At 53.3% G+C, this 20,223-nt stretch overlaps 1 protein-coding gene across 1 annotated transcript in view; it reads left to right on the top strand.

The window, feature by feature from the left end:
- CDH22 (cadherin 22) overlaps positions 1-20,223 on the top strand; it is an 83,055-nt gene that overhangs the window by 42,543 nt on the left and 20,289 nt on the right. The window contains exons 5-7 of the mRNA XM_052651116.1: positions 3,098-3,291; positions 5,904-6,157; positions 17,114-17,250. Of these exons, the coding sequence (XP_052507076.1) occupies positions 3,098-3,291; positions 5,904-6,157; positions 17,114-17,250 (585 nt within the window). The remainder of the gene's footprint in view (positions 1-3,097; positions 3,292-5,903; positions 6,158-17,113; positions 17,251-20,223) is intronic.

The following is a 20,223-nucleotide window of genomic DNA, read 5'->3' as shown; positions in this document are numbered from 1 at the left end:
CTATATTCCCCATGTTGTACAATATATTCTTGTAGTTTTTTTAAACCTAATAATTTGTACCTCTCAATCTCCTCCTACATTGCCCCTGCCCGCTTCCCTCTTCCCGCTAGCAACCATTAATTTGTTCTCTATATCTGTGAATCTGTTTCTTTTTAAAATATTCTTTAGATTATATATATATAAGTGATATCATACAGTATTTGTCTTTGTCTGACTTATTTGACTTAGTATAATGCCCTCCAAGTCCATCTTGCTGCAAGTGGTAAAATTTCACTTTTTTGTGGCTAAGTAGTATTCTATTATATATAAGTATGCATATATACCACCTCTTCCTTATCCAGTCCTTTAGGGTTGATTCACCCATACAGGCATCATCTAACATTATAGTTTAATTTTATAAGTTTTTTAACCTTATCTAAATGGAAACTCACAATACAAATGATTCATCTTGCTTTTTTATCTCCCCAAATTATGTTTGTGAAATCACATGTTATTGCTTCTAGCTATAATGTATTCATTTTCAGTGCTGTATAGTATTCCATGATTTATCTATTCTCCTGCCAATGGACATTTACGTTGTTTCCAGTCTGAGGCTATTACAGAGGACACCACTTTGAACATGGTTGTATGCGTCCTACTGCTGTTTTGCATGCAATTTCATTCGTCTACAGAGGAGCAGAATAAACTCATCTTCAACTTTACTAAATAAAGCCACGTTGTTTTCCCCCATGAAGAAATGCATGTGTCCATCATACCGTACCCTCACTGATTCTTGGTACTGTCAGATTTATTTCATTTGTGTTAATCCAGTGAGTGTATGGAGAAGGCAATGGCACCCCACTCCAGTACTCTTGCCTGGAAAATCCCATGGACGGAGGAGCCTGGTAGGCTGTAGTCCCTAGGGTTGCACAGAGTCGGACATGACTGAGCGACTTTCCTTTCACTTTTCACTTTCATGCATTGGAGAAGGAAATGGCAACCCACTCCAGTGTTCTTGCCTGGAGAATCCCAGGGACGGGGGAGCCTGGTGGGCTTCCATCTGTGGGGTCGCACAGAGTCGGACACAACTGAAGCAACTTAGCAGCAGCAGTGAATGTATACTAGTAACTCACGCTGCTTTTCATTCATTCACTCACTAGTCACTCAAACATTTCATTTATGTGACAGCCTGGTGTTCTGCCAGGCACCATGAATGCCTGATGAATAAGAGATGTGGTCCCTGCCTTGCAGGAGCTCACAGCCCAGAGGGAGGGAGAAGAGAGAAGGAGAGAGAATAAACAGAAAATAATAGGGAAATGCAGTAATCCTTACAATAGGATAAGCTTGGGGGCCCTGGACACATAGGACCAGAGCCTGGAGGTCTGGGAACCTTCCCCGTTACAGGAGGTAATAGTCACTGAGACTAAAAAGGAGGGGAAACGGGAAGTGAAGGCAGAGAGGAGAGTAAAGCGAGGGAATGTCTAGAGGTGGCACAGACAGAGCAAGTCATCCTGAAGGAATTGCAAGAACTTCAGCCAGGCTAAGGCTCATGTTGAGGTGGGGAGTTGGAGGCATGAGGCTGCAGAAGTCAGCAGGGGCCAAGGGGCTTGTACAACTTCATTCCAAGTGCAGTGGGGATGGTAAGGCAGCCCCTCCCCCAGCTTCCTCCAGCGCTGGGGGAGCTATGGCAAAGAGTAGGGGGTGGCATGGTCAGCTTGTGTTAAGAGTCCCCCCAAGACTCTTATGTGAGAGTCAGTCAGAGACAGCCACACCACACAAGGGTATCCAGACCAGTGCGGGCTCCAAGAGACACATCCCCAGTGCCACAGCCCCTGCTTCCCCTGGGCGGGCCCATCACTTAGCAAATCACCCTCACCTTCAACTCCACTCTGGAGGGATAGCAGGGAGCCATTTGAGTTCCACTTGACCCTCATTCCTTCTGGCTTCCCCTCTGCTTCCCCACTCTGGTAACAGTGGCCATCTTCCATTCTTCAAACAAGCCAGGCATTGCACCCACCTCAGGGCCTTTGCACCTGCTATTCCCTCTGTCTTTCCCAAATATCTGCTTGACTCACTGCCTCACCTCCCTCAGACTTTTGCAGAAATGTTGTCTTTTCCTCGATTACGCCATTTACAGTTTTTTTTTTGGCTGCATCCTGTGGCATGTGGGATCTTAGTTTCCCAACCAGGGATTGAACCCTCACCCCCTGCGTTGGAAGCACAGAGTCTTAACCACGGGACTGCCAGGAAAGTCCCAATTACCCTATTTAAAATTCCACATACACCTTCATCATCACCCCCCATTTCCCTTCCCAGGTTTATTTTTCTCCCAAGTACCATCTGACATCCTATTTTACTGATATGTTTGTTTAGTGTCTTTCTCCTTCCGTTAAGAGGAAAGCACTGTGAGGCCTGGGATTTGGGTCTGTTTTGCTTGTTGCTGGAAGCCCAGTGCATAGAGCTGCATCTGGGACATCACAGATGCTCAATAAATATGTGGAAATGAAGGAACCAATATCATTAACATCTGCAACAACAAAAAAATCAGTGTGCAGCCCTACTATTTGAATGCAGTGTGTCCCATTTATTGGGTGGGTAACACTGGGGTCGCACAGAGTCGGACACGACTGAAGCGACTTAGCAGCAGCCGCAGCAGCAACAGATACTAGCCTCTGTGCTAAGCAACTGACATGCATTATCATCTCAATTGATTGGGAAATGACAGTGCTATCAGGAAGACACTATTATTATTCCCATTCTACAGATGAGGAAAACCAGAGCTCAGAATTACACAGCCAGGACTGACTCCAGGGCCGTAGCCTTGATCACGGTGCTTCTCTGTCCCCTTTTGGGCAGATGAGGACACTTGAGTCCCAAAGAACTGCCGACACTTTCTCAAATCAATCAGGGGATAAAGCCAAGGTCAGAATTAGAACCCTCCTCTTTGCACTGCATCCTGCATTTCTGCAGAGGAAGCGCCTCTCCCAGCACCAGTCCTGGCCAAGCAGGGAGCTCCAAGGAGCCCATCTGAGACCCCCCCTCTCCTCACCCCTAGAGCTGGTGGAAGCTGAGGGAGGGGCTGCCTTACCATCCCCGCTCACAGCTGTATCCCCTACAGAGATGTACCAGTTCAGCATTCAGGAGTCGGCCCCCATCGGCACGGCCGTGGGACGCGTGAAGGCCGAGGACTCAGACGTGGGCGAAAACACAGACATGACTTACCACCTCAGGGAGGAGAGCGGCAGCGGCGGGCACGTGTTCAAGGTCATCACAGACAGTGACACGCAGGAGGCCATCATCGTAGTGCAGAAGGTGCGGCCGCCCTGGAAGTGATGGGGGAGGCAGGCCCCAGGGCAGCAGGGTTGGGTAGGGGGTCACTGAGCAGCCAAATACCCCATCCCACTTCACTCCAGGGGTGAAGTCTCTCCAGGGAGGCTGGACCAACCTGGGAAAACGCTAATGCTTTCCTTCCCATTTTACAAATGAGAACATGAGGCACAGAGAGGTTAAGTGACTTGTCCAAGGTTGCACAGCTAGTGGTCAAGAGCCAGGAGTCAATCCAGATTTGAATCTGTGCTCCTACACACTACGCTGTGCTACTTCAAGTTCACACCAGGCCCTTCACACTCACTGTTTCCTTTCATCTTGATGTTACCCTTGGAAGGAAAACATATTATGACCGTTTTTACAAGTAAGAAAACAGAGATTTAGAAAGGTAAAAGGGCTTGCCCAAGATTATACCTGTAAGAGATAGAGTAGGATTTGAACCCAGGTCTGGTAACCCCAAAGCTCTTTCCTTCCTGAGTCTAACAGCCTCCTTACCCACTGACCAGCCCAGGAACCAGAAGCTCAAACAGCAAACTCAGCACCCCCTAGGGAAAGGAGACAGAGGTCAGAGAAAAAAGCAAACATCATCTTCAAGGGCTTGGTCACGAACTTGGCAGCGCAGGGGTGCACATGTCTTTGATGCTGCCCACTCCAACGCTGCTGTTCCACAGGAGGTCTGAGTCCCCTGCCCTGGCCTACAGTCGTAAGCCTTTGTATACTCCCAGGGATGGGATGCTCACTCCCTACCAGTGTCCTGCTCCTCCTTCTCCCATTCAGCCACAGTCTGTCTAGTTCCTGTCAGCCCAGGCTCTGCCTCCTGGGACCCACAGAAACATCTGCCCCGACAGCCCTTCATTCACTCAATAATCAAACTCTCTCCCTGGCCATGAGGGTTTGAGGATAGAGAAAACTCTGTTTCTTCAACTAGGATAAGAATATGAGGCTAATACTTACAATGAAGTGTTAATAGCATGCCAGCCTCCTTTCCAATGCTTTCCATGTATTAACTCATTTAATCTCTACAACAACCCTCTCAGTATTATTATTGCCCATTTCATAGGTGAGAATCTGAGGCCCTGAGTTCAGTCATTTGCATCCAAGGACAAGCATCTTACAGAGAAGTTGTAGGGACAGGGCCCCAGGGAGTCTGTCTCCAGAATCCACCTTTTTAGACATTACATAGCTTTCGGTCTTCTGACCTCCACTTGTCTTCACGGTAAGATGAGCCCATTTCACAGATGGGGGACCTGGAGGCCTGGGGAGGCCCAGCATCACAGAGCAGCAGAATCAGGCCCCAAGCCCAGCCCAGGGACCCCAGCACAGCATTTGCTCTCATCCCCGGTGATGCCCCTGTAGTAACTTCCCCATCCTCCCTGCCTCTTGCCCCATAACCCCACCCCCACCCCGCCTGCTCCAGCAGTGGCGCCTGAGGTGTCTCTGTGGAGTCAGTGCTGGCTCAGGGAGCAGAGCCCCCGCCTGATTGATGACCTGGCTCCAGAGCCCATCGCTCACTCCCAGGCCAGGTCCGCGCCTGCCTCCCTGCATCCTGATTTCCCAGGCAACAGGATGGAGGGAGGAGGTAGCCCTTCTTTTTCTTTCTGTTGGGGAAGGAGGAGTGTGGAGGGGAGGTTCTGAGAGGAAAGGAGGGACCCTAGACAGAGGCAGTTCTCCAGGAAGGTGGCCCTTGCTGCCCAGATGGCTCCCCCAGCATGTAACAGTGGTGCCATGGTTCCACCACTGCCCTTTCTCTTTGCTCTAAAGGCGTTATCCTTAGGAGGCCAGAGTCCATGCAGCCATGCAGCTTGTCCGTCAGAGGGTCCCCCACCAGCATTCCCTGATGAGGACCAGGGCTCAGCGTGGCTTTAGCGAGGTCTCTGAGGGAAGCTCTAAGGCCGCCCGGCTTATCAGGCTCAACTCACATTAGCAGCTGCCACCAATAATACACCAGGAAGGTCTCATCTCACCCTCCCACCCGAGGCCCAGAGAGGCCAAACAGATTGCCCGCAGACACACAGCCGGGCAGCCACACATCCAGCGCCTTTCCTGCCAGTGGGGTTAAGGGCTGGCACTTGACAGCCGCATTGCTGGGGATGTGAATCCCGCTTCTGCCAGGGACTAACTGCTAAGTGACCTAGGGCAAGTTACAGAGCCTGCTGGGCCTCGACGTCCTCACGTGTCAAATAGGATGATAATAATAATACAAGCCTCTTTGGGACGCTGTAAAATTAGATGAGTCGCTACATTTAGAACACTGGCACACAGAGCTTTGTAAGTTAATAAATTAAGGCCAGTCCCGTGCGCCGGGTAGCAGGAAGTCTGGGAGTCAGTATGTGACCCTGTGTCCCTGAGCAAGACTGTCCCCAGCAGGGCCTGACTTTCTCTCCCTGTAACCGGACAGTGTGTCAGTGATGCCATTGAGTCAGTGATGCCTCAGTCAACTGTGACCTTAAGCCAGCCCCACCCTCTTGGGGTCAGCCCCGCCCCCTCGGAGCCAGGCCAGCTCCCCCTACCCCCAGACTTGGACTCTGTCCGCCTGGAGGTGTGGAGCAGACCAGTCCACTCACCGGCCCTCTGCTCCCTTCCGCCCACTCCTCCAGCGCCTGGACTTCGAGTCCCAGCCGGTGCACACCGTGGTCCTGGAGGCCCTCAACAAGTTCGTGGACCCCCGCTTCGCTGACCTGGGCACGTTCCGCGACCAGGCAATCGTGCGCGTGGCGGTTATCGACGTGGACGAGCCCCCCGAGTTCCGGCCGCCCTCCGGCCTCCTGGAGGTACAGGAGGACGCGCAGGTGGGCTCCCTGGTCGGCGTGGTGACGGCGCGGGACCCCGACGCCGCCAACCGGCCCGTCCGGTGAGACCCCCGCCCGGGGCCGACGCCTGCTGCCTGCTACCCCGCCAGCGCCTGCGGACAGACGGCGGGCAGAGGGGGTGGGGACCGGACAGGGAGGGTTGGGGGCGGTGATGGTGAGGGAGGAGGGGAGAGAGCGATGGACTCGGGCCACCGGGAGCCAAAGAGACAAAGGAATCGGATTCGAGAACAGTGGCAGAGAGACAGGGAGCTCAGGATAACGAGAGAGAACCAGGTGTGACAGACGCAGCAGTGACCTGGGCTCAGCCTCGGTCCTCCACCAGAAGGGGGAAAAAAAAAAGAGATAATTTCATCCTTCCAGCTTTTCAGGTCAAAAATGTTGCAAACATCCTCGACTTACGTTTTTCTCTCACACCTCCCTCCAATCCATCAGCAAAGCCTGTCATCTCTGCTTTAAAAACATCTCCAGAATCTGACCACTTCTCACCTCCTCCGCAGCTGCCGCCCTGGTCCAGGCCACCTGTTTCTCTTGCCTGATTACTGGCTCTCTCTGCTTCTGTCATCACCCCTCTTCAATCTAGAATGGGCACAGGAGCCAGACTGACTCCCGCCCCACCCTTCTCGTGGCCCAAACCACCCTCCACTGGCCCTCCTCTGCTGAAAGCCCTCCAAAGGCACCTCTGGGACTCAGGATAAAAGCCCAGACCCTATAGGATGTGGCCTCACTGTAACTTCTCATACCCTGGCTCACCTCCTCCCTGGTTCACTCTGCTTGGCCACGTTGACCTCCTCACAGCTCCAGGGATACACCCAGCCCGCCTCTACCCCAGGGCCTTTGCACTGCCCGATCCCTCTGCCTGTAATGTTCTCCCACTTAACATCTCCAGGGTTGGTCCTCTCACTTCCTCCAGGACTTTCCTCAAAAGTCACCTTCTCAGTGCAACCTTCCCTGACCACCCTTTCTAAAATGTCAACCCCGCCCCAACGTGTCCCCACACTTCATATCCATTTTCTTTCGTCCTTCATCACCATCTAACCTGTTACCCATTTTCCTGATGACTTTGTCCCTCTCCCTAAAAGATAAGCTTTAGGAGAATAGGGATGCGTGTCTAAGTTCACCACTGTATCCTCAGGTCCTCATGCTGCCTAGCGCTCAGTGGACATTCCCTGACACAGGGTGAATGGATGAAATGTAAAAGCAGAGAAAGACAGAGAAGAGAGAGGTTCCTGGAGATGCAGTGAGACCGACAGTGAGAGGAAGTGGCCAGAGAAGGAAAACCAGTGGAAAGAGGGCAGGAGTAACTCAAGGATGGAGGAACCGACCTGACACTGTAGGAACTGAAAGAGGAGAGTTGGAGAGAAAGCCAGTGGCAGAGACAGAGGCATGGGGGTGGGGCACGGGGGGAAAGGGGCCAGCGGCAAGTGGGCGGAGGCCACGGGGTGCTCTGGTGCTGTTGGTGTCCCTGGAAGGGTTTGCAATCTGCAGGGGTTGGGGAGTCCCTGACCATGGCCCAAGCTGAAAGGATGTCAGAGAGAAAGAAAGTGATCCAGAGGAGGAGGTCAGGGTGGGGTGAATGCCCACTGTTGACTGAATTTAAGTGTCTGGAGCTTCCTGTTTATTCCCTGAAACCCCTGTACATAGTGAATGATGCCTGAGCCAGCTATGTGCCTAGCTCTGTGCTTAAAGGATCTCTGCATTATTCAACTCCATATGGGTAGCATTCTCACCATCATTTATGTGAATGGCTCCCTCTGATTTGTCCAGTGCATAGCCTGTGCAACCTTACATGGCAACCCCAAGGTGAAGACACAAAGATGCTTAACTACCTATGGGCTCCCAGACTGGAGGCTACCCTCAGGGGTCTAGAAAGACTTCCTGGAGGAGGCAGGAATTATATTGAGCCGTGTACCTGAGTCTGGTCAGTGTAGCTATGCTGCTGCTGCTGCTGCTAAGTCGCTTCAGTCGTGTCTGACTCTGTGTGACCCCATAGACGGCAGCCACCAGGCTCCCCCGTCCCTGGGATTCTCCAGGCAAAGTACTGGAGTGGGGTGCCATTGCCTTCTCCAAGTGTAGCTATGAGGAGAAGGCTGTTCCAGGCACAGGCATCAGAAGGGAAGAAGTGGTAGGTGTGTCTGGAGATGAGTAGACTGTGATGTCTACGGGAGGCTGAGCAATGAACCAACAAGAGAAGTCTGACAAGGTTCAAAGATAGGCTGAAGGGCTCAGACTCAGTCCAGAGGTCCTGAAAGCCTCCTAGGCTGCCTCCACCCTTCCCATGGCCAAAACCACCCTCCACTGCCTGTGAACTCCACCATCTTTCCATCCCCGCTGACAATAGATACAGTCTTTAAACATCCCCGTCAGCCTCTGGCTCAGCCCCAGACCTTTCCCAGGAGGGCATTATCACCCTTGTTTGGCAGGAAACTGAGATCCAGGGAGGGGAGGAGTTTCCCTGGGCTCACAAGAGTTACCAGGCATCAGTAGGAGCCTGGTCTTTGCCTCCCAGGTCCAGCGCACCCCGCTGCCTTCTCCCCTCCTCTCCAGTATTGCTCTCCCCACTCCCCCCCAGTCCTCCCCCTCCACCCTCTGTTGACTTCCCTTCCCCCCTGCTTTCATCTGCACTGAAAGGGCCAACTTTGAAACCTGCTTCTCACCTCCTTTCATCTCTCTATGCCGCCCCTTCCCTGGGGCTCCTCAGATGTGGAGGCGGTGAGGAGCTTGAGAGAGGTCCAATTTCACACCACAAACATTTACCCAACTCCTCCTCCTCCGTGCCGGCCTGGAACCAGGCCCTAGATGACTCAGCCAAGGGCAGAACTGGGGAGGAGCGCCCAGTCTGTAAGGGGACAGATGGCTAGAGAAGGGGTCCTCACAGACCACCTGGGCAGCCCAGAGCCTGGCTTATGTTCCAGCTCCCTGGGTTCCAAGGGTCCTGGACTCAGTCAACACCTAGGGGTGTGAGTCATGTCACATCCGGCACTGCCCCAGACAATGGGGAAACAGAGGTGATAAGACCCAGTCCCTCCGCTCAAGGAGTTTGCCTTCTCCTGGGGGGCAGGGGAGGCAGGGAAACAGCCAATAAGTAGCCGAATGTTTGTCGCCACAAGTCAACAGATGGTTAAAAGGGGTCATTGCTGATAAGACCTATGAAGAAAATAAACAAGGTAATAGGATAAGACCAATTGGGGCCACAGGGGGCTACCCTGGATTAAGTGGTCAAGGAGTTGACAAGTGAGTTGACATCAGAATGATCAAGAGAGAATCAACTAGACAAAGATGTGGCAAAGTGCATTCTGGGTAGAAGGAATGAAAGTGAAAGTCGTTCAGTCATGTCCGACTCTTTGCGACCCCATGGACTATACAGTCCATGGAATTCTCCAGGCCAGTATTCTGGCCTGGAGGCTATACTGGGTATAGCCTTTCCCTTCTCCAGGGGGTCATCCCAACCCAGGGATCAAACCTAGGTCTCCTGCATTGCAGGTGGATTCTTTACCAGCTGAGCCACAAGGGAAGCACAAGAATACTGGAGTGGGTAGCCTATCCCTCCTCCAGCGGATCTTCCCGACCCAGGAATTGAACCAGGGTCTCCTGCATTGCAGGTGGATTCTTTACCAACTGAGCTATCAGGGGTAGAAGGAATAGCGAGTGCAAAGGTCCTGAGGCAGGAACATGCTTAGTGTGTTCCTGGAAATGAAGTGATATCCTAGGCGACTCTGCCTAGGATGGCGGTACCTGGGAAATCCTGAGATGCAGATTAGAAAGTGACTTTTCCGAGTCGCTGTACTGCAGAGCGTGGAAGATGCCTCACTCTGTGGCGTTTGGCCCTCAGGTTGTAGTTTACTCATTTTACAGATGAAGAGACTGAGGGTCAGAGAGAAGTGACCCTCCCAATGTCACTCAGCCTGAAGGGGGAAGGAATGGGATTTAACCCATGATTGTCTGATTCTTGAGTCCAGCCTTCTGCCATTTCACCCCTGCTTCTGATTCTCTTAGGGCTTCCCTCATAGCTCAGTGGTAAAGAATCTGCCTGGGTTCAATCCCTGGGTCAGGAAGATCCCCTGGAGAAGGAAATGGCACTCCACTCCAGTATCCTTGCCAGGAGAATCCCAAGGACAGAGGAGCCTGGTGGGCTGCAGTCCATGGGGTTGCAAAGAGTTGGGCACAACTGAGCAACTAACACTTCTTCTTTCTGATTCTCTTTGTAGTTTGAACAGCTTCCAACTTTATGTGGTGCCCTCCCCTCTGCATGAAACACAGAGTCAGATGGGGGCAAGGGGAAGGCTGAGGCCCCATGTGAGTGAGTCAAGTGACAGAGCTAAGTCTCAGTGGGCTGAGCAGGGGCTTAAGGACTCAGGAGCTCCAAGGAGAGGTGCATTCTCTGGGCACCAAGGAGGGATGGAGCAAAGATAAAGAGGATGGGGCTGGAATGGGGGGGGCAGCATCCAGGGTGGAGTGGCTCTGAGGACCTGGTGGCAGGAACAGAATCAGGGAGCCAGGAGGTCAAGTTCAGGAGCAGTGAGGTCAGCTGAATGAGCTCACAGGAGGGCGGTTGGGGCCAGAGAGGAGGTCAGGGTGGGGGCACTTGGGGACAAGCTGAGAGGACCTTGAATGTCAGGTGAAGGTGTGGGACTTTATCCTTAGGCAGTGTGAAGTCTTGGAAGGCTTTGAAGAGAAAGAGGAGAGGGCTCAGATGGGCCCATCTCTGGATCAGGCAGCCTTGCAGACAAGATTGGCTGTTTATCAACCCATCTCCAGCCCTACCAGCCCCAGCCCCCTCTTGGGTCTCCCTTCAGTGTCAAAACCAGGAAAGCCCAAGCTGAACCAGAGAGAGAGTGAACACTTCATTTCCTCCCAGCATTCCACAGTGGGGTGCAACAGAAAGCACATGGGTTTTCAGTTCAGTTCAGTCACTCAGTCGTGTCCGACTCTGCGACCCCATGAATCGCAGCACGCCAGGCCTCCCTGTCCATCACCATCTCCCGGAGTTCACTCAAACTCATGTCCATCGAGTCAGTGATGCCATCCAGCCATCTCATCCTCTGTCGTCCCCTTCTCCTCCTGCCCCCAATCCCTCCCAGCATCAGAGTCTTTTCCAATGAGTCAGCTCTTTGCATGAGGTGGCCAACGTATTGGAGTTTCAGCTTCAGCATCAGTCCTTCCAAAGAACACCCAGGGCTGATCTCCTTTAGGATGGACTGGTTGGACCTCCTTGCAGTCCAGGGAACTCTCAAGAGTCTTCTCCAACACCACAGTTCAAAAGCATCAATTCTTCGGTGTTCAGCTTTCTTCACAGTCCAACTCTCACATCCTTACGTGACCACTGGAAAAACCATAGCCTTGACTAGATGGACCTTTGTTAGCAAAGTAATGTCTCTGCTTTTGAATATACTGTCTAGGTTGGTCATAACTTTCCTTCCAAGGAGTAAGCATCTTTTAATTTCATGGCTGCAATCACCATCTGCAGTGATTTTGGAGCCCAAAAAAATAAAGTCTGCCACTGTTTCCACTGTTTCCCCATCTATTTCCCATGAAGTGATGGGGCCAGATGCCATGATCTTAGTTTTCTGAATGTTGAGAGCTTTAAGCCAACTTTTTCACTCTCCACTTTCACTTTCATCAAGAGGCTTTTTAGTTCCTCTTCACTTTCTGCCATAAGGGTGGTGTCATCTGCATATCTGAGGTTATTGATATTTCTCCTGGCAATCTTGATTCCAGCTTGTGCTTCTTCCAGCCCAGCGTTTCTCATGATGTACTCTGTGTATAAGTTAAATAAGCAGGGTGACAATATACAGCCTTGATGTACTCCTTTTAGAGTCAGAGAAAACCTGGAATGAATCCTAGCTCAGTTGCAGAATTATGGGAAAATCACTGCATCTACTCCAACCCTCAGTTTTCCCATCTCTAAAATGGGTGTCATGGTAGTTCCTGCCTCATTCATTTATTCAGAAAAAAAGTACTAAATGTCTACTAGGGACCAGGTTCTGTGATCAGTGGTCCCAGGCTTGGAGGAAGGATTAAGTGTTTGGCACATAGTAGATCCTCAGGAAATGGACCTTACCATTTTTCTCGGTGGTCTGGACACCCAGTACTCCCCTTCATTCTGCAACCAGTACTAACCCCATACAGATTTCTAGGTATCGTGTGTGGGCTTTGAGGGTGTGCTTTTAAAGGGGTGGAGGAGGGGAAAGAGTCAAAAGGCAGGATGGAGTGAGCAGAGAGGAGTCCCCAGCTCAGGGGAGCAGCCCCTTTTGCTTGTGAAGAGTCTCCCCTGCTGGGAGCTCAGGTGGGGACTGCATCATCCAGCCTGCTGTGTGTGCACGTGTGTGTGCACGAGCCCGGATACAGGAGCCCCGGGCAGCCTGGACACGCACGAGTCTGCACACTGTCGTATTTATCATGCCTGCGTGAGCTATATATGCACATATTTAAGTGACAAAAACCCACATGTGCCCTCAAACCAGGAAGACGTACCCTGGCCACTCCTCTCACCCTGACCTTGACAACAGCAGTGTTCTGTGCTGTCCCCAGGGTGCAGGGGCGCCCGCAGGTGCACCAGGCTGGCCCTGAGGCGGCTGCTCTTAGTCAGACGTGGGACTCTGCACAGACACACATGGCTTGGGAATCTGGCCTTGCCACCCATCAGCCCTTCTGCCCCAGGGCAAGGCGCCTGGCTTCTTTGAGCCTCAGTTTCCCCATGTGTAAAATGGCAGCGGCAGTGATGACAGTTATCTGCAAGGCTGGGAGCGGCTCCTGCATGTGCTCCGGCCTGGCACAGAGTCTTGCTGAGCAAATAAAAATGAGAGCTAATCCATACGTCATGTGGCAGGGGCCCAGCGCTGTTAAAAGTGTCTTATTAGTGTTTTATTGGTAGTACTTGTCTAATCCTCACAACCACTCTGAGGTAGGTGTTATTATTAGCACCATTTTTAAGAGGGAACCAAAGACCAGAGAGCTTAAGTGACTGACTCAAGGTCACATAGCTAGGTTTCAAACCTCGGCAGATGGCCATCGGATCCCACTCCTGACCACAATTCCCAGGCTTTCTTTGCACTTGTGCACACACACACGCTAGCGGACACAAACCTACACTCTCTCACTGCTCTCTTCCACTCACACCTGCTCCTGCTCCCCTTCCTGCCCTCCAGGTCCTGGCTGACCAAATGAGAACTGAGATTTGAGCAGCGCCTTCTAGACCACAGATGCCTCCTGTCCTTCTCAGACCCTGGCAACGCTCCCACATCCATGCATGGTACCTCCCACCCCTAGGCCCGCAGAGCACACACTGGGTTGGGGGGGGTCCTGTGTCCCCCTTAGCAGACATTTCTGAATCATCATTAGAATAACAATAGTGCTCACTCACAGATTCATTTTCCTGGAACCCAACTAGGCACCTGTCCCCCAGCCAGGCGCATAACCCTCCCAACCACTTGCAAGATAGGAGTTAAATCACTTTTCCATTTTCCTTAAAATTAAGGCTCAAAGATGAAGTGGCTTGCCTGGGGTCATTGTGGATCCTGCTCCTGGTCTGAGCGCCTAACTCTTGTACCTTCCAGCCATAACACAGCATCACGCACGTGCACTGACCACCTGCAGCACAGACCAGACACACAACTCGAGGGCTGCCAAGTGAGGGCCTCAAGCCTCCCCCGCTGCCCCCACACCTGCCAGGCCACGCTCCTTGCCACGTGCCCTCCACCTATCCCTCTCTCTCGCTCGCTGGCTCCCTGAGCTGGAACAAAGGCACCTGGGCCGAGCAGCCACATGGACCTGCAGCCCCAAGTCTTTAGCTGGTTGATGGTGGCTCCCCACGCCCCCCCTCCCTTCCCATGGCCTTGAGAACAGCTGCCTCCACTTAGAATCCATCCCCCTCTTCCTCTCCAGGAGGAAACAAAAGAGTAACTGGGAGGAGAGAAGAGAGGAAAGAGGTCTGAGCAGAGAGAGGAGGAGACAGAAGGCAGTGGGCATCCTCCCATCAGCCCTGCCTTATGCCCAGCCCCGACCAGGCGATCAGGGGCCCCTGGTTGTCTCTCGGACTCACTTCTACCTGTAAAATCAAGAGGAGGTCTCCATGGTTCCTTCCAGCTGAGCCGACACTACTCAAGAGTCTGGTTCTACCATCTTTGGACCCAAACATCCAGCAGTTCAGGCTTGGATCCACGGTGACCCGAGACTCCATGCACTGCCGCTTCAGATGGTTCAATGCGCTAGAAAGAACTCCGGGCGTAGAGTCCCAAGTTGGGGCACAAATTCCAGTTCTCTGACAGTCCCTGTGCAACCTTAGGCAGGGTTACACTAGCCCATGTGGCACATTTCATAAATAAGGAAAAGGTCCTCCTTTGAGAAGATTCTTCCTGAGCTAGCACCTGTGGCTAGGCAAGAACACCAGCTGCTCTTCATCCCCTCTTCCCCTCTTCAGCCTAGTAGCTTTGTGCAGGACACAGCCTGCACAACCATACTTGGCAGCCCTAAGCTTGGGAAGCTGCCTCTCTCATCTTCATCTGCAAAATGGGTTGACCACACATCAGCCTCACAAGATGACAGGCAGGGCGGGGCCTCATCTGTCTCATTTGCCATTTTACCCCCAGAGCTTAGCACAGAGTGGTCTTCCCCTGTGGCTCAGAGGGTAAAGAATCCGCCTGCAATACAGGAGACCCCAGTTCGATTCCTGTGTCGGGAAGATCCACTGGAGAATGGATAGGCTATCCACTCCAGTATTCTTAGGCTTCCCTGGTGGCTCAGCTGGTAAAGAATCTGCCCACAATGCAGGAGACCTGGGTTTGATCCCTGGATTAGGAAGATCCCCTGGAGAAGGGAAAAGGCTACCCACTCCAGTATTCTGGCCTGGAGAATTCCATGAACTGTATAGTCCACGGGGTCACAAAGAGTCGGACACGATGGAGCGACTTTCACTTTAGCACAGAGCAGCGTGGAGAAGGCATTCAGCTAATGTTTAGGCATAAAAGAACGAAGGGAGGGATGGCTGGAGGAAAAGCAAGCTACAGACTGTTAAGTGCTGGCCTGATGGGAGGAATTGTCATCTTGGATCTGACCCACACACTTTCACCCAGGTCAGGAGGACCCAGGCTGATCAGGGCCAAAGAAGATGTGGGCTTAGCAACTTAGAGAGAGGAGGTGGCATTAAACTAGGGATTCGGGGGACCTCCCTGGTAGTGCAGTGGTTAAGACTGTTTGCTTCCAATGCAGGGGATGTGGGTTTAATCCCTGGTCAAGGAACTAAGATCCCACATGCTGTGTGGCATGGCTGAAAAAGAAAAAAACCTAAGGCCCCAGAAGACTAGCTCTAATGCCCACTACACCCTCATGCCCAGCCCTTTGCAGTCTGCCACAAGCTGGCACCTCCACTGCAGCAGTGAATATGAAAACAGTAAGGGCTGCCACTTTTGCCCAGTTCCATGGATTATTTCCTCTAACCCACACCAGTGATGTATGAATCACCCTATTTTGCAGACAAGTAAACAGAGGCCAGTGAGGTCCAGTGCCTAGCCCAAGGTCACCCAGGTGGAATAAGAAGCAGAGGATTCAAAGCCAGCTGCAACTGCTCCCAGACTCCACAGTTCCACTGGGTACCACTGTGCTTAGTAGTGTGAGGGGTGACCCGATGGACTGTAGCCCTCCAGGCTCCTCTGTCCATGGGATTTTTCCAGACAAGAATACTGGAGTGTGTTGCCATTTCCTCCTCCAGGGGATCTTCCCGACCCGGGGATCAAACCCGTGTCTCTTGCATCTCCTGCATTAGTAGGCATGTTCTTTACCACCAGCTACTTGGGAAGCCCCTCCCACATGCACTGGGTATCATTATCCCCATTCAACAGATGCGGAAACGGAGGCCTGGAGCGGTTTGGTAATGCAGCCAAGGCCCACTGAAGGGTCATCTCAGGGCTTCGAGTTTCAGTGTGGGTAGGGAAGGGGATGTTCTGGTGTTGTCCTCTCCGTGGGCCTCAGTGTCTCGGCTCTGGCTCCAGAAGATGCGGGAAGGGCTTGTTTCCTCCAGCTGGAGGAAGGGGGAGGGGTGCCCCGCCCCACCAGGCTCCATTGTTCCCGCTGCACAAAGAGCCCTTGCTTGGCATTCGGGGGCCTTTGTAGGCCGCGCAGCCTGGCGGCGCCCCCGCCCGCGTTATCAGCCTGGGGAAGCGGCGGACAGAGCTGGCGGGGCCTCTCTGGGCCGCCGCCGCCCGAGACATGTGTTGGACACGGGCCTTTCAGGCCTGGAGCCGCCGCACAAAGGCCTGGGAAGGAGGCGGAACAAAGGGCTTTTTCACGCGGCAAGTGAAAAGCCGCAGATTAGCACTGGCGCGCTGCGCTGGCGGGGAGGGGCCGGCGGCCAGACCTCAGACCCCTTCTTGGCTCAGCCCGAGTCCCAGGTCTGGGGCCTCGGAAGAGCGAGCCTCTGAGCGGCACAGCCAACTCCCTCCCTCCTGCTCAAAATCCCTCTAGGCTCCCCAGGACCCCCAACGCCCTGAATTCTGCACTCTGCTTGTTCTCAAGCCTCTTCCTCCGCACTTTCCAGTTCTGGCCTTTTTTGCACAATTTGCCGTCCCCTGAATGATTCTCACTTTGCAGCTTCTGTTCCCCATGCCTGGAATGCCATTCTGTCCCTTTCTCAAGACCGGTTCCAGAGTCACCTCTTATGGAAAGATAAGAATCAAATACCCTGTGAATGCTAACTCTGTGCTGGGCACTTTGCCTTCTTCCTGACCTCACAATGACCGTGAGATGTAAATTATTAGCCCCGTTACCCAGCTGAGGAAGCTGAGGCTCGGAAAGGTTGAGCCTTGCCCATGGTCACACGTCAGGAACCCAGTGCAGCTGAGATGCAAACTCAGATCCATTTTCACGCCTCCTCTGTCGGAAAAGGTCTCTCTGCTTCCTGTGTCTCCCGGGCAGGTGGTTCTTCTTTAGGGGGAGGGTGGAGGGACATGGGCACTGCTCCATCAGCGCCAGGACACCTTCAATCAGCCCTGACCTGCCCCTCTTAGGTATGCCATCGACCGCGACTCAGATTTGGACCAGATCTTTGATATCGATGCGGACACGGGTGCCATCGTCACCGGCAAGGGACTGGACCGAGAGACGGCCGGCTGGCACAACATCACAGTGCTGGCTATGGAGGCGGGTGAGCCAGGGGGCGGGGCGAATACGGAAGGGAGGGGCGATAGCCAAAGGGTGGGGCTATGGGCGGGGCAAAGCCCAGGGAGGAGGGGCCCAAGGCTGGGGGCAGGGCAAAAAGAACCTGGGCAGAGCTGAGGTGGGGGCGTGGTCGGCAAAGGCTGACCCACAGGAATACAGATGTGGGAAGGATCCCGAGCCCAAAAGGCCGGGCCCAGTCTTGAGTTTGGCTTTCTTCCTAAAGCTTGTATTGAGCACCTACTATACACCAGTCCTCTTCACAGAGGTTGGAGATAGAGCCCCTAACAAGGTTAAAAAAAAAACTGTCTCCATGGGCTAGAGCTAGACCCTCAGGAAACTTCGAGAAAGGGTGTTTGCATGTCAGCTAAGTGCTAACAAGAAACTGGAAAAAAGAAAGCAGAGGAAAGGGATTGGGAGGGAATTGTTTCTCTTAGGGTAGGCTTCGCTGTGAAGGAGACTTGTCAAAAGAGAGCTTGATAAAGTGAGGGAGTCATGCTGCCATTGGAGGGAAGAGAGTTCCAAGGAGAGGGCACAGCCAGTGCAAAGGCCCTGAGGTCATAGTTGGAGAAATAGCAAGGAGGCCAGTGTGGTTGGCGAGGGGCAGAGTGTCTACCCTGCAGTGGGTCTTTGGACTTGACTCAAATGAGGCGGGAGTCACTGAGGGGTTTGAGCAGAGGAGGGAGGTTGCCTGACATGATACCTACAGCTGCTGCATTGAAAATAGGTTGTTTGGGGGCTGCAGGGTAGGGGTGGGGGGGGGGGGGTGGGGAGAGGGAAAGGAGCAGGGGCTCAATTAGAATTTACATGCAACAGGGCCCTGAAGATGAGATAGTGGCCTGGCCCAGGGTGATAGCCATGGAAATGGTCAGAAGTGGTAGCTTTTGGAGGCAGGCTGAAAATAGAGCCCCCTGGACCTGCTGATGGGGTGAGATGGAGGAAAGAGATGGAGGGGTCAAGAATGACTCCAAGGTGATTGGGCTGTGTCGAAGAGTGTGTGTGTGTGCACGCGTGCTCGCATGTCACAGGCAGTTTGGTACAGCTGGGGAGGTGTGTGAGCTGAGAAAGAAAGAGGCCCTGGGACATGGAGTCTAGACAAGTCACGCCACGGAGGTGAGGGGCTCAGAGCATGGGGGTTCATGGCATGCCAGAAATGGGGAAAGGGCAGTTCAGCAGGCCTCCTCCTCAACCAGAGCAATGCTGCCAGAGCCCATGCTAGACCAGCTCCGCAAGCTCCCCTCCCTGTCAGCTCTCCAGGTCTCAGCAGCCAGCAGAGCCTCCAGTAACCGATGGTGACAGCAGGAATACTCAGAGGCTCAGCCTTGGTGGAAGTGGGCGCCATTCAGACTCCCCTCTGCCAAGCTGGGCCCCAAGGCCCTCCTGTGCCTTTGAGCCCTCCTGGCGGCTCTCCTCCTCCGCCTTCGCTGGCCGGTACCTCCCACTTCCCTATCCCCACCAGCCTATTCCAGCCGAGGAAGTCCCTAGGCTGAAGTTCCCTTCGTTTCTTTCAACTTCGGTTTAAAAGGAAATACAAAGCTGGCTCAAACCTCAGTGCCTGCTGCTCCCGAGCCTTTGAATCCACTTCTCCACCGCATGAAAGGGAGATAACAAAGGTGGCTGGAGAAGAAGTGGCTGCTGGACTGGTGGGCAGACAGCTCCCCATCCTCACCTCCCTGAACCTGCTTCCTGAGCAGCCAGGGGGCCTGGCCGGGCTGCTGGGCAGAGACACCCCCTCTCCCTGCCCACAGAGCATCTCCCCACCAGCTGTCACACCACCTGACGGCCCACCGCTGGCTGGTCCCTTCTTGGGTTAAGCGTTGTTCTTCTGCCCTGTGAATCTCTTCCAGAAAGCAGCTAGAGAAGCATACAGAATCTCTAATGCTACCATTTCACAGAGAGAGTGTGTCAGGGGCCTCTCCCCAGCAGAGATTTTTTTACAGTGTTTACCTAATAGATACTGAGCTTGATCCTTTTTAGCACATACTTCTATTGAATCATGATCAGCACCCATTTTATTGATGGGAAAATTGAGCCTCAGACTATAAAGAGCTTTGCCCAAGGATGTGCAGTGGCAGAGCCAGGATTTGGGGCCAGGTCTTCCTGTCTTCCACAGCTTTGCTCCACAGCCTCCCTTTTCCTGGCACTCTGTTCTCTGGGCCCCACCCCTATTGCCCCCACACCATCCCAGTAACTGAGCATGGGGAAGGAAAGGACTGGGCTAGCGACCACTCCCCTCGGAGCTGCAATTCACAACTCCTGCCCAAGTCTCACCGGGGATATTGATCGATGATAAAATGAGTGGTTCCCACTTCACAGTGCTTGTGGGGGGATTAAATAGGATAGAAAGAACTTAGCCTAGTACTTAGTGCTCAGTTAATGATAGCTATTGATCTGGACTTGGTGCACTTGCCTGAAGCACTCACTCTGTGCCAGGCACTCTACAGTGCTGTGTTCACGGAAGCTCCCCACCTATCAGATGTCGATTCTGCCATTACCCCCAACGTATGGATGAGGAAACTAAGACTCAGGGAGGTGAAGTCATTTGTCCAAATTCCGGGCCCCAGCCAGTCTGACGGCATGGCCCGGCGTTCACCCAGCTGCCCCCGAGTCATATGTCTTTGGTGCCAGGCATGAAGCCAGGAGCAGCGCCAGCCATCCACCCACTCCAGCCTCTTGCCCTCTCTGTGAGACGAGGACAAATTGTTATCCCCACTTTGCAGACTGGGAAGTAGAGGCTCAGGAAGGAATCGCGATGGCCCCAAAGTCACAAAGCCAGTCCCTGGGGGATGGGGGTGGGCAGGGCTCCCACAGCCAGGCCAGAGCCTCAGGGACAATGCCCTGGGGTCTCCCCACCACCCGCCCCGCCCCCCCACACCGTGGTGCCCTTCTGCCAAAGCATCTATTTGGCTTCTCAGAAACAGGGGACCACGGCGGGGGGCCAGTGGCGGGGTCAACAAACACG

The sequence above is a fragment of the Budorcas taxicolor genome, chromosome 13 (genome assembly GCF_023091745.1).
Source record: "Budorcas taxicolor isolate Tak-1 chromosome 13, Takin1.1, whole genome shotgun sequence".
Lineage (NCBI taxonomy): Eukaryota > Metazoa > Chordata > Mammalia > Artiodactyla > Bovidae > Budorcas > Budorcas taxicolor.
Note: the sequence above shows the minus strand (reverse complement) of the source record. Positions and strands in the feature narration are given on the sequence as shown.